Raw genomic sequence first — 13,533 nt, 5'->3', positions numbered from 1 at the left:
TTAATTTAAATTTCAAACAGAAACAGTCATGGAGAGGTATTTTAAAAGAAAATTTGGTGAGAGTTCGTCATCTTCTTCGACACCAAATGATAGTATTGATGTTGAAAGTTCAAAACAAAGTGAGCTAGATGCAATTTTGGCGAACCTTCCTGCAGACCCTGGACTTCGACCTCCAATGTCGAATTATGATCCTAATATTCAAGATCAAGTTCGAAGAGCTTATCTACAAAAGGGTCCGTGTCAACCTAGAAATCATACATTTCCACAATCAATGTTTGGAGGGTACGCAAGACGTTTTAGCCCTCTTTGGTTTAATGAGTTTCCTACTTGGTTGGAGTATAGTATAACTAAAGATGCTGCATTTTGTCTTTGTTGATATCTCTTTAAATCAAATTTTGAACAAGTGGGTGCGGATGCCTTTACTGGTGAAGGTTTCTCTAATTGGAAGAAAAAAGATAGACTGCAAGTTCATGTTGGAGGCCCGGGTAGCGATCATAATATTGCTTTTCTGGATTGTCAAGCTCTAATGAATCAGAGACAACATATTGAATCAGTTATCATCAAGCACTCATCTAAATCTCGTACTGACTATCGCAAGCAAATGACTGCAACACTTGATTGCATTCGATTTTTATTGCGACAAGGTCTTTCTTTCCGTGGCCATGATGAAACAAGAACTTCAAAAAATAGGGGAAATTTTCTTGAGCTCTTGCAATTTCTTGCTGATCATAATGAGAGTATTAAGGCGGTTGTGTTGGAGAATGCTCCTAGGAATCTACAATTAACCGCACATGATATTCAGAAAGATATTGTAAATGCAGCTGCAACTGAAGTCATTAATGCTATTATTAGTGATATTGGAGATGCATTATTTTCTCTTATGGTTGATGAATCGCGTGATGTGTCAATAAAGGAGCAAATGGCAGTTGTGTTTCGATATGTGGACAAAAAAGGCCAAGTAATTGAAAGGTTTATGGGCATTCAACATGTTACTAGTACAACTGCACTTTCATTAAAAGAGGCTGTTGATCTATTATTCTCTAGACATGGATTGAGTATATCCAAGCTGCGAGGACAAGGATATGACGGAGCTAGTAATATGCAAGGTGAGTTTAATGGTCTTAAAACTCTTATCTTGAATGAAAATCCATGTGCCTTTTATGTTCATTGTTTTGCACATCAACTTCAACTAGCTCTTGTAGCCGTGGCAAAGAATCATATTCAAATTGCCACTTTCTTTGTCTTGGTGAGTAGAGTGGCTAATGTTGTTGGGGCTTCATGCAAGCGTCGTGATTCACTTAGAGAGAAACAACGACTTGAAGTTATGGAAGGTATTCAAAATGATGAGATTCTAACGGGGCAAGGTCTAAATCAAGAAACTAGTGTCAAACGTCCCGGTGATACACGTTGGGGTTCACATTATGGTACTTTGCTAAGTATGATTTCTATGTTCTCATCTATAACTAGTGTGCTTGAAGATATTGTTGAGGATGGATTAAGTGTTGATCAAAAAGGTGAGGCAAATCTTTTGATGGAGTCTATGCACTCTTTCAATTTTGTTTTTTGTCTATTTGTGATGAAAACTATATTGGGAATCACAAATGATTTGTCACAAGCATTACAAAAGAAAGATCAAGATATTGTGCATGCTATGATCTTAGTCAATGTATGCAAGCAACAATTGCAAGTAATGAGGGATCATGAATGGGATACTTTGCTTGATAAAGTTTCTTCTTTTTGTGTGAAGAATGATATTTATGTTCCCAATATGGATGATGCATTTGTTCCTCAAGGAAGATCACGACGTGGAATGCAAGAAATTACCAACCTTCACCATTATCGTTTCGAGCTCCTTTACACTATCATTGATATGCAACTTCAAGAATTAAATAATCGTTTCAATGAGGTAAGCACAGAGTTGCTTATTTGTTTGGCATGTTTGAGTCCGGATGATTATTTCTCTGCTTTTGACAAGCAAAAGCTACTTCGTCTTGCTCAATTGTATCCGAATGATTTTTCTGACAAAGAGCTCTTGGCACTTGAAGATCAACTTGAGACTTATATTACTGACATGCGAATGAGTGGTGACTTTTCTCAAGTGAAAGGAATTGGTAATCTAGCAAAAAAAATGGTGGAGACAGGGAGAGATAAATCATACTCATTAGTGTACTTGCTTTTGACATTGGCTTTGATTTTACCAGTTGCGACTGCTTCAGTGGAGAGAGCATTCTCAGCTATGAAGATTGTGAAGAATCCACTTCGTAACAGAATGGGAGATCATTGGATGAATGATAGTTTGATTGTGTACATTGAAAAAGATGTATTTGATAGTATTGATAATGAGGCTATAATGTTGCGTTTTCAAAGTATGAAAACACGTCGTGGACAATTATGATTTGTAATATTGTGCTATTTTCTATGAATGAAGTTTTTGTTCATTAATATTGAAGAGTTTTTTCCTACCGAAGATAAATATTCTTGAGCTTCTTAATCTTGCCCCCATAGCAGAATGTTTCTGGATCCGCCACTGGCTATAGCTATACCTTAACAATTTTACATTCTTAATATATTCATGTATATTTTAATTATATAAAATGTATAACTTTGTGAAATAAAAATATGTACCCATAACTAATAATATTACCCAACATAACTTCATTTTTTTTCGATACAATAGGGGCCAAAGCCCAAAAGAAAAAAAAACTAACTAAGCAACTACTAATCTAGGCCTAGCCAACCCAGCATGATCAGCTCTAAGGATAGAAACCAAACACAAAGGAGGCCTAGAAAGCTCCACAAGACCCAACTCTTGCTGATAGCCCAACTGAGCAAGACAGTCAGTAGCCATATTCTTTTCCCTATGAATATGAGATAAACCACAACTCCAATTGGCATTAAGCAACTTCTTGCAGTCCCGGACCAGAAGACAAAAAGGATGATTAGAACTCACAGAGCCATTCAACATAAGTACAACGGCTTCTGAGTCAACTTCAACATGTAGACTACGAAGACCAAGACTCCAAGCAAAATTAAGACCTTGATGCAACACCCAAAGTTCAACATGCAAAATGTACCAATGTTGGACATGAAGCCAGCAACTCAATCCTCGTTCCAATCTCTAATCAAACCTCCAGAACTTAAAAGGTTCTCACTCCCAACTTTAGAACCATCCACATTAAGTTTATAGAATCCAGTAGGAGGAGGCTGCTAAGCCAAAAAAACGTGAACACAGGAAGGTTTACTACTAGCAACAATGTTGGTTTTATACTAGTCAAAGGCATAGTTCACAATGCAAGCCACAAGGTTAAGAGGAAATCTAAAGCTTTGATCGAAAATAAAGTTACAACGCCATTTTCAAAGGAACCAAGCAGCCATAAAGAATAAAAGATACCAAGAAAAATTCAAATGACTAGGAGAAGATAAACGCATATTAGCTTCCAGCCATATATTAAAGCTACTAAACTTAGAAAGCTCTAAATGAACAGGCTGATGAAGAGACTCTCAGACCTTCTTAGCTGCAGTTCAATCAACCAACACATGAAATTGAGATTCAAGACCATTCCCACAAAGAGAACAACGAGAATCCTGCGTCATTTTCCTTTTAGCACGCTGCTCATTAATGAGTAATTTACCCTGCAACACAATCCAAAGGAAAATTCTAATCTTAGGAGGTAGCTTAAGCTTCCAAAGATGAGACCAACAAGAATTGCCACCCTTTACACCTTGAAAAAATTGCAGGAAATCAGACTTCACAGTAAAATCCCCAGTGGACAAATCATTCCAAATAATAGAATCCATATCCTCAGGGTCTAATCTAGCAGGCAAAGAGAGAATCTGACGGACCACAGCCTGAGGAACCATACCTTCCAACTTTCCAATATCCTAACCAGAATTAGTAAGAAAATTAGAGACTTTACAAGAACCCTCCTCCATAGAATCGGGAGAAAGAGCCAACTCAGAGAGAGGAACCCCACCAACCCATAAATTCTTCCAAAACTCAATAGAATGGCCATTACCAACTCTCCATTTAATACCCTTCCTAAGAACAACAAACTCTTTAGATATACTTTCTCCAAGTTGGAGAAGCATCATTCCACTTACCATCATTGAGAATAGCCTGCTCACCAGATTTCAGGTACTTCTTTTCAAACAAGTCTGCCCAAAAGCCTTTCATCTCTCTTCAACAACCTCCAACCGACTTTGGCAAGGAGAGCTTTATTCATTAAACTAAATCTCTTAACAACTAAACCACCAAGCACCTTAGGACAACTCACTTTATACCAATTCACCAAGTGAGTCCTAGATTGCCCTTGAACATTACCCCACAAAAACTTTTTGTTAATCTTATCCAGGTCATAACAAGTAACAGTAGGAAAAGCCAGAGTTTGCATGGTATAAATGGGCAAGGTTGAAATCACAGCACTGATAAGGGTAAGACGACCTGCCATAGAGAGCATCTTACTTTTCAAAGCAGTTAGCTTCTTTTGAACATTATCCACAACATACTAATAGGTATCTTTGGACACCCTCTTATGGATGAGAGGGACACCAAGATACTTACGAAGAGATTGGGATACATTCGAGCCACAAATCTGACTAATAGTATTAACCACTTTGTGATCAGTATTGGGAGAAATATGTAACTTGGACTTAGCATAAAATTGATCCACACGTTTTTAAATGATTCTGGCTTGCCTTGTAGTCGCTTTAGCAAAAATGAGCAAGTCATCAGCAAAAAAAATGTGAGAGATACAAGGACTACCTCAAGAGACTTGAATAGGCTTCCACCTCTTAGATGTAACTTCAGCATTAATAATATGACTAAGCTTCTCCATTTCCAAAACAAAGAGATAAGGAGATAAAGGATCTCCTTGCCTCAGGCCACACCCAGGGGTAAAGCAATTTGTAAGTTCACCATTCACAACAACTCTATATCTCACAGAAGTAACACAACTCATGATAAGCTAAAGAAAAGTCTCATGAATACCAACTTCTTGTAAAACACCTTCAATAAAAGACCAGCTCATTCGATCATAGGCTTTGGACAAATCAATTTTCCAAGCCATAAAGCCGCCCTTACCTTTTACCTTTCCTGAACTTATGAAGTACCTCATGAGCAATGATGATGTTATCGGTAATATGCCTAGCTCCCAGGAACAAAACTAACTTGATTAGGACTGACAACCTTCTCCATAATAGGCCTTAGCTTATTAACCAAAATTTTAGCAACTACTTTATAAATAGTGGTACAGAGGCTAATGGGTCTAATTTGAGTCATAAGACTAGGATTAGGCACCTTGGGGAGAAGGGTAATCAAGGTATCATTCAACCCATCAAGAATGGATCCAGACCTAAAGCACTGAAAGACAATAGCCAAAACATTAGGCTTACAATCATTCCAAAACTTTTGAAAAAACAAAGCAGGATAACCATTAATCCCAAGAGCTTTGAGAGGCCCAATAGAAAAAACATTATTTCTCACATCCTCTTCCACAATATTACTATTCAAGAGTCTAATATCCTCCTCACAAATTGCTGGGAAAAGATTGGGAAACTCAAACATAGAATAATTCCCACCTCTATTAGAAAAAAAAAAAAAGCGACAAAATAATCAACAACCAACTTTTGTAAATCAGACTTACTCTCTTTCCACTCACCAACATCATCCTTAAGTCTTTCAATACGATTTTTCCTTCTTCGAATAAAAGGAGACAAGTGAAAAAACTTGGTGTTCCTATCACCATCTTTAAGCCAGGAAATTCTAGACTTTTGCTTCCATAACATAGTCTCTTGGTCAAGAATCTGCAAATACTCATGAGATAGGTCCCGTTCCAAATTAATGAGAAAGGGGGAATCACATAAATCTTAAGCCCACTAGATACCCTCTAATCTAGCTATAATTTTTTGTTTTTTCTGAAAAATATTACTAAAACAATCTTTATTACAGAGAGATAACTTACCCTTCAGCCTGTTAAGCTTATCCAAAATAAAACTAGCATCATTGCTCCAACCTTCTGAATCACAATAGGAAAATCTTTATGCTCAAGCCACATAGCCTTAAATCTAAATGGCTTATGAAGGCTAGAAGAAATCTTATCTGATTGCAAACTAATCAAGAGGGGACAATGATCAGAGCACAACTTTGCTAGATGACGCACATGAGCTTCAGGAAAGGACTCCCTCCATAAAGTGTTACAAATAGCCTGATCAATCCTTTGCTTAATAAGACCTCTAGAATATCTCATGTTGGACCAAGTAAAAGTGCAATCAGAAAATCCCAAATCAATCATACCAGCATGCTCAAACCAAGTTCTGAAATCAGTGAAGTTCTTAATAGCTTTTCCTCTTTTTTTTTCTCATCAGCTTCAAGAACCAGATTAAAATCCTCTGCAACCATCCAAGGAATAGAGCAATTATCGTAAATAATGTCCAAAGTTTGCCACAAAAACTCTCCTGAAATATCGGGGCAACCATAAACTGCAGTAAAAATCCAAGGAGAAGAGTCCTTGGGACAAATACAAACAGTAATAGTCTGCACAGTAACTAGGAGAGAAACCATAGAAATAGCAGCATCATTCCATAACACTCAAATCCCCCCAGAGAACCCAAAAGCTTCAGACACCACAGAATGACTAAAACCAATGTTATTGATGACTTGAGCAGCCCTAAAGGAGCTAATTCTAGGCTCCAACACAACCAGCATCTCAACTTTATGAGTTCTTACTAAATCCTTAGCAGCGTTCAAAAAATCCTCACTACTAGCTCCTCTCACATTCCAAACAATCATCATTAAATAATAAAGAAAATAGAGTAACCCAAAGAGGAACAAATCCTCAAGCACCAGCCACACCTACCACCCTAGAAGGGTTGGCACAGTCAACTTGCATCCCAGTAGCATCAGAGCTAACACCATTTTCCATATGGCCCAAACTGTTAGGCAAACAGGACATAAAAAGATCAATTGGTTCATCATCAGAGACATCCTCAAACATGTTCTCAACACCCCCAAGTTCACCAAAATTAGGTAGTTGGTGACCAAAAGTAAAGGAAGACCTCCTATTGGACTCATCAACCGAAGCATTCCCTGCCCCAGGAAGGTAGGCCTCAAACCCTTTAAACCCAGCAAAGATATCATGAATGTTCTTCTTTAAAATCTCAACCTCACCATAATTGAGATCTTTAGCTTGCTTATTGACCGGTAAATGAACAGCCCCTCCATTAGAAATATTAGAGAGAACATTTCTTCCCCCATTAAAAGAACCTCCCTTCTTTGGAGACTGCACTTTTTTCCCCACAGACCTATTCCTAATACCAGCAGAATTGCCAGAGGTACCAACCCCAGAATTCACTACATAATTACCACTAGAAGGCTTACTAGCCCGTTTAGCCCCAACATGATTCATATTCTGCACATGACCAAGCTTGACCCCAAGCTGCTGAGATCCAGTATTAACCACCTCATGTTAAGCCCCTCCGTAAGATTGCAGAACATTAAATCTCGATTCCTGCATGCACTGCAGAGTCAGAGTTATTCCCACCTTCTTGTGTCTGTCGGGCTCTAGGAGCCCTTCTCCTACCTCTATTCTTGGATAACATCCAAGCCCCATGAATAGGAGCAACTTCATTCTCAACCTGCTTATCAACAATAAGGCACTCAACTGCTCCCCCATCAGAGTCATTCTCAACAGTAACTTGGGCCCTTTCAACCACCATATTAGAATTAGCTACATTCACACCAGGGTCTACATTAACCTTAACATGCCAAGAACACTTATCCTGCTTGTGACCATATCTACCACACTTGAAACAAATTTCTGGTTGTACTCCAGATTAAACCAAACACCATTAATCTCCACATAAGGCTCAAGAGGTTGAGAAATATCTATTTCAACGCAAATTCTAGCAAATTTAACTCGAGAACACGAGTTTGTGAGAATATCAACCTTCAAAAGCTTACCAAGGCCATTCCTGATCTTCTTCATAGCCCACATATTAAAGAAGTTCATCTCAGCACTAGATATACGAATCCAAACGGCCATCCTGGTCATCGAGTCAGTATAAGGAGAGAACCCAGACCTCCAATTTTGAATTGTAAGATAGTTCCCAGCGATGATCCACAACCCTCCATTCAAAACAGCTTGGCAATCTTCGTTTAACTGAAAACGAACAATGAAATACCCATTGTGCAGATCAATCAATTGCATCCCCCCTTTGATGCACCATTTTTGCTTCAACTTAGTTAGAAAAAAATTTTATAAGTGTGTGATTGACCAAGCAATTTAATGATCAATGCTTGCCTCCATGTCTTGGACATCAGATTCATCGCTTTAGTAGAGAAACAAAAACTTGGGCCCTTCGAACCCTTGGAAACAACGCAATCAGAATCATCGTTTAACTCAACATCAAGATGAGGACTAGCACCTCCAGAGATCGGCTTCACTGCCTCCATAAGCTTTTCTTTGAAGCTACATGCCACTTTCTCCAGATCAAAATCAGATCCGGTACCCACAGAAGGCACCACATAAGTACCAAAATCAGGATCAGAACCTGGTTGCCCATGCTTCACTGCCCGAGCAGCCGCAAAATCAGAGTCACCAAAAGAGATGGACGGAGATCCTGGCTCTCCACTGCCCATAAATGGCTGGAGAGTCGAGGAAGAGAGACCCTCCGCTAGATGCGCCACCCAAAAAGGAAGATCGCACCACCAGAAAAATTCAAACACAAGAGATTAGAGAACAGTGCATGAGGCGCCTGCAGTGATTGCCAAAATCACTGCCACATCAGCAGAGAAAACTAGCAGTCAATAATATTGTTCCATCCCAACATAATTTCATTTGTATTCATTTAAAGGATGAAATTTTATTGTTTTGGGTACAACCCATTTAGGATGAAGTACATTTCTTAATTACAGTCCTTTGGTATAAGGGAATACCCTTTGAATCTAATTGCAATGAAACCAATGGATGGTTTGTGAGTGTTTAGATTTCTAATTGGTGAAATATCCATTGGAAGAGAAGATTTTGTTTAAGTGAAATTTATAGAAGTTAAATAAGTGTTTTGACACTTAGTATTTGGACATTTATGAAATTTATGGGAATTTTGGAACAATTTGTCATAGCTTGGCCTTGGCTAACTAAATACTTATACTTTGAGTTTGGTCAAAATTTGGGCATGTCAAGGACTAAAGGACGTTGTGTATAGCCATTTGTTTTCTTTTGAAATTTGGGTGTAAGAGTCTGGCAAACCTTAACAATTTTTATCCATTATACCACTGGGTATTTTAATGAGGGCCTAATATTTTAGACTGGAATTCTATTTAAGCTTTATGCTAGGCAATTAGTGTTTTCAAAGCGTTTTTGAGGCACACTTCATGACGAGGCGGCCAAAAAAACCCTCAGGTGAAGGCTGTTATGCGAAAAGCCCAATAGGCGTATGTTTTCTCAACAAGGTGTAATCTTTAGATCAAGACGGCGCTTTTGCGATGGTTGTGTACGCTTTTTAGGTAAATTTAAAATTTTTTTCTAAACAACAAACTAGGAAGAAATGCATAAATCATAGGGGTTTAGAGGCGTACGTTCTTCTCATCAGGAAAAACATGACCTGAAAGGGCTTTGGGCTGACATTTGGGCATGTCAAGGACTAAAGGACTTTGTGTATAGCTATTTGTTTTCTTTTGAAATTTGGGTGTAAGAGTCAGGCAAACCTTAACAATTTTTATCCATTATACCACTGGGTATTTTAATGAGGACCTAATATTTTAGATTGGAATTCTAGTTAAGCTTTACGCTAGGCAATTAGTGTTTTCAAAGCATTTTTTAGGCGTGCTTCGGGACGAGGCGGCCGAAAAAAGCCTCAGGCGAAGGCTGTTATGCGAACAGCCTAATAGGCGTATGTTTTCTCAACAAGGTGTAATCTTTAGATCAAGACGACGTTTTGCGATGGTTACGTACGCTTTTTAGGTAAATTTGAATTTTTTTTTTCTAAACAACAAACTAGGAAGAAATGCAGAAATCCTAGGGGTTTAGAGGCGTACGTTCTTCTCATCAAGAAGAAGATGACCTGAAATTGTCTTCTCTTTCGACCCTGGTATGTTAATGACTTCTATAAAATTAAATTGCACAGTTCATTATAATTTATCAAAGCTTCCTCATACATCTAAAACACTTGTAAGGAAATCAGTATTCCATATCAAGCAGAACAAGAAAACAACATGAGTGAGTATCTGAGTCATTATTGTAAACCACATAAAGTCCTCTACTTGTTAAGCTATAACAGCAAAATGAAGAAATAAAAAAATTGCCAAGCATGCAGAATGCCCAAGACTTAATTCCCACTAAAGAATGTATGCACATGTTATCCATATATGTTAAGAACAATTTTCATTAAGTATGGACATTTCATCCATTCAATCAAACATATTATCACCATGGACATCTCATTCCAAAACGTAGCAAAACACCTCAATTTAATAATGTTATTACAATCCAAAAAATAATAAATTATGAACATCTAATGAAAAAGCATTGGAGATGCGTTAAGCATCAAGCAGTCTATTGTCAAAAAGAGAAAAAAAAAAAAAGCATCAAGCATTCAAGCAGTACCTTTTACCCTTTTTGTTTTTATTTTTGTGTTCTTTGATACTTTTATAACAGAAGATGGAAAAAGATGGGATAAGGAAGAGAAATGAATGACAATTCAAATGAATGAGCTATGTGGAAACGACTTTTAATTTGGTTGCTTGGCTTTTTGAGTGAAAATGGGGTTGGATGGCTGGAAAGAAGCATAAATTTTGAAGAGTAGTTTTGCTCACCTCCTTTAATTAAGGTATATGTTTACCTTCTTTTTTAAATTATGATATATATTTAAAAAATTAACCTAACATATTATATATATATATATATATATATTTTTTTACACAAAACACTCCCCCTCTTACAGTCTCTGTTTCTCCTCTCTCTCCTCTGCGTTCTCTCTCTCTCTCTCTCTCTCACCGACTCACCTCTCTCCTCTCGCTTCTCTCATCTCTCTCGATCTCCCCTGCCGCCGCCACCCCCCAAAACCCAGCCCCTCTCATCTCTCTCACCTCTCTGCATTTCTCTCTCTGCCTCCAGCAACCACCGCCGCCAGCCAATATCAGGGAATAAGATCACTCTTCCTTAACAAAATAGCCATTTCAACCCATTAGGTGCATAATCATTCATTACTCATATATCAGACAACCCATAAAAGCTTTACAATTCTCAATTTCTAACACAGTGGGAAATACAGTTTTATACACATTAATCTGGATAAGATAATATGAGAGATAAGACTATGCATGTTCTGATATTCTTTTTACTTCAGTCATAAATAGTATTTTGATTAACTAACTTTAAAGTCCATGCATCTGCTTTTAAGAGATCCATTGAAAATGAAATTACAAGTACCACCAATCCAATCTAGTTCCGTAGGCATTATTTAAAGAGTACTTAGTTTAGAGGGCATCTTTTGGGGTAAAGTAAAAAACTGGTAAGAAGAAAGGGAAAAGTTGGGTACTGTACCACCCATGAGAACTGTTTGGGTGAATTCAAAAGCAGAGGACGAGGGAGGGAAAGCAAAGGAGAGAGAGAGGCTGCGGGATATTGGGGGTTGCTGGAGGCAGAGAGAGAAATGCAGAGAGGTGAGAGATGAGAGGGGCTGGGTTTTGGGGGGTGGCAGCGGCAGGGGAGATCGAGAGAGATGAGAGAAGCCAGAGGAGAGAGGTGAGTCAGTGAGAGAGTGAGAACGCAGAGGAGAGAGGGGAGAAACAGAGAATGTGAGAGAGAGAGAGTGTGTTTTATGTAAAAAAAAAAAATTAAATATACAATATGTTAATTCAGGGTTAATTTTTTAAACAGATGTCATAATTTAAAATAGAAAGTGAGTATACGCCTTAGGTTAAAGAAGGTGAGCAAAACAGCTCTCTAAATTATGTATGAAAGGTTGAGAAAAACTTACGTGGGGAAGTCTCCTGCCACATCATCTTGGTGAGTGGCATAACCACCCACTAAAACATGACACTTGTTTAACTTTAATTACCATGTTATTTTATTTTCTCTTTAAATTTAAAAAATTTTATGTTCTCTTAATATTTTAAAATCGTAAATTTTATTAAATAACCCTTTTTAATATCACTCTGAGTTTTTTAACCCTCTCTTCCTAACTCTTATTTTTTTGACTCTTTGGCCACTTTTCAAATAAAAATGCCCGTTTAGTCGTCACATGGTCAACATGTTGACACTTTGTTGACAAAAAAATTGATTTAAAAAAAATGATTAATATAATGAACTGACTATAGTACCATCTAAAATGGTTGTAGCACTATTTGTTGAACATGTGTCAACCATTTATTGACCATATGTCCAGCATTTGTGGACCATTTGCATGTTGTCGACAAGCAAATTTTAACTCTGAAACAATAAACTCAGGTCAAAATTTATTAGATTTGGAACAATAAACCCAAATCGAAATTTCATATCTAGAACAGCAAACTCAGATCGAAAATTCATATCTAGAACAACAAACTCATGTTAGAATTTTATAAAACAACAAATCCAAATCGGAGTTTGTTAAACTCAAATCTAAAAATGAAAAAATTAACAAAAAAATCTAAGGGCCTGTTTGGTATCCTACTCAAATATGACTAGAAAGTTGCTCAAATTGAGCTAGCCCAAGTTTAATTTTAAGTTTTAACTTATTGTTTTCAATAAAAAATAAAACTAGGATGGCAGAGAAAAAAAGAAAGAAGCAAACAAACAAAGAAATAATGCAAAGTGTTGAAAAACCTCTAAAATTATAAGACATAATCATACTAAAGAGTAGAGGATTGAGACAATAGCATTTTGAGGTGGTGGACTTGCAGAATTGGTGTTGCAAAATCAAAGCCGAGTCAGATATACCTACAAGATAGACCTGTCTATTGCCAAGGTTTTGAGCAATAATGAATTTGAAGAGAATGAACTACAATACTATTAGCATAGAGAGAAAAACCTACATGATTGTGGCGAAGATTCAACATCAACTCACTGAATTAAAGTAGTATTGCTAAAACCCTACTATTTTACCGATCTAATTCGGTCTCTGAAAATATTTGCAAATCAAATAAATAACGCACCTATAATTCTATGCGTTGGAGTGCATAATTTCCAATTTTCAAAATAAATAAGTTATGAGCGGAAGAGAATAAGAAAGTAGAAAGAATGAGAAAAGAGATGGAAGAGACGATGAATGGTTCTTGAGTATAGAGAGTGGGTGGCATCGTAAGTTAATGACAGTTTCAAAAAATATTAAGTAAATGATTATAACGTCCAATTTTGAGCTTTTACTACTTTTAAGACCCATGTCTTTTTTTAGTTTTTGAAAGAGGCCCAATTTATACTATACCGGTCCTCTTTTCCGTCTCCCTCATTTTCCGTCTCTCACTCCGTCTCTTTCTGTCTTTCTCTCTCTTTCTCCGTCTCACAGATCTGAGGGATCGTACCTCTCTCTCCTTTGTCTCCATCTTCGTCTCTCTCC

General features: G+C 37.3%; 1 protein-coding gene across 1 annotated transcript; it reads left to right on the top strand.

Annotated features, from left to right (window-relative positions):
* The first annotated feature begins 28 nt into the window (after positions 1 to 28).
* Positions 29 to 2,395, top strand: LOC147292676 (uncharacterized). The gene has a single exon (XM_086234031.1). It carries the CDS (start codon positions 527 to 529, stop codon positions 2,393 to 2,395), a length of 1,869 nt encoding a protein of 622 aa, XP_086090157.1. The 5' UTR covers positions 29 to 526.
* The last annotated feature ends 11,138 nt before the right edge of the window (positions 2,396 to 13,533 follow it).

The sequence above is a fragment of the Dryas octopetala genome, chromosome 2 (assembly GCF_963921425.1).
Source record: "Dryas octopetala chromosome 2, drDryOcto1.1, whole genome shotgun sequence".
NCBI classification, from domain to species: domain Eukaryota; kingdom Viridiplantae; phylum Streptophyta; class Magnoliopsida; order Rosales; family Rosaceae; genus Dryas; species Dryas octopetala.
This window is presented reverse-complemented; position numbering and strand designations above follow the sequence as displayed.

Coding starts and splice junctions, on each gene's coding strand:
- LOC147292676 (XM_086234031.1), top strand. CDS start 527: ATGAATCAGAGACAACATATTGAATCAGTTATCATCAAGCACTCATCT.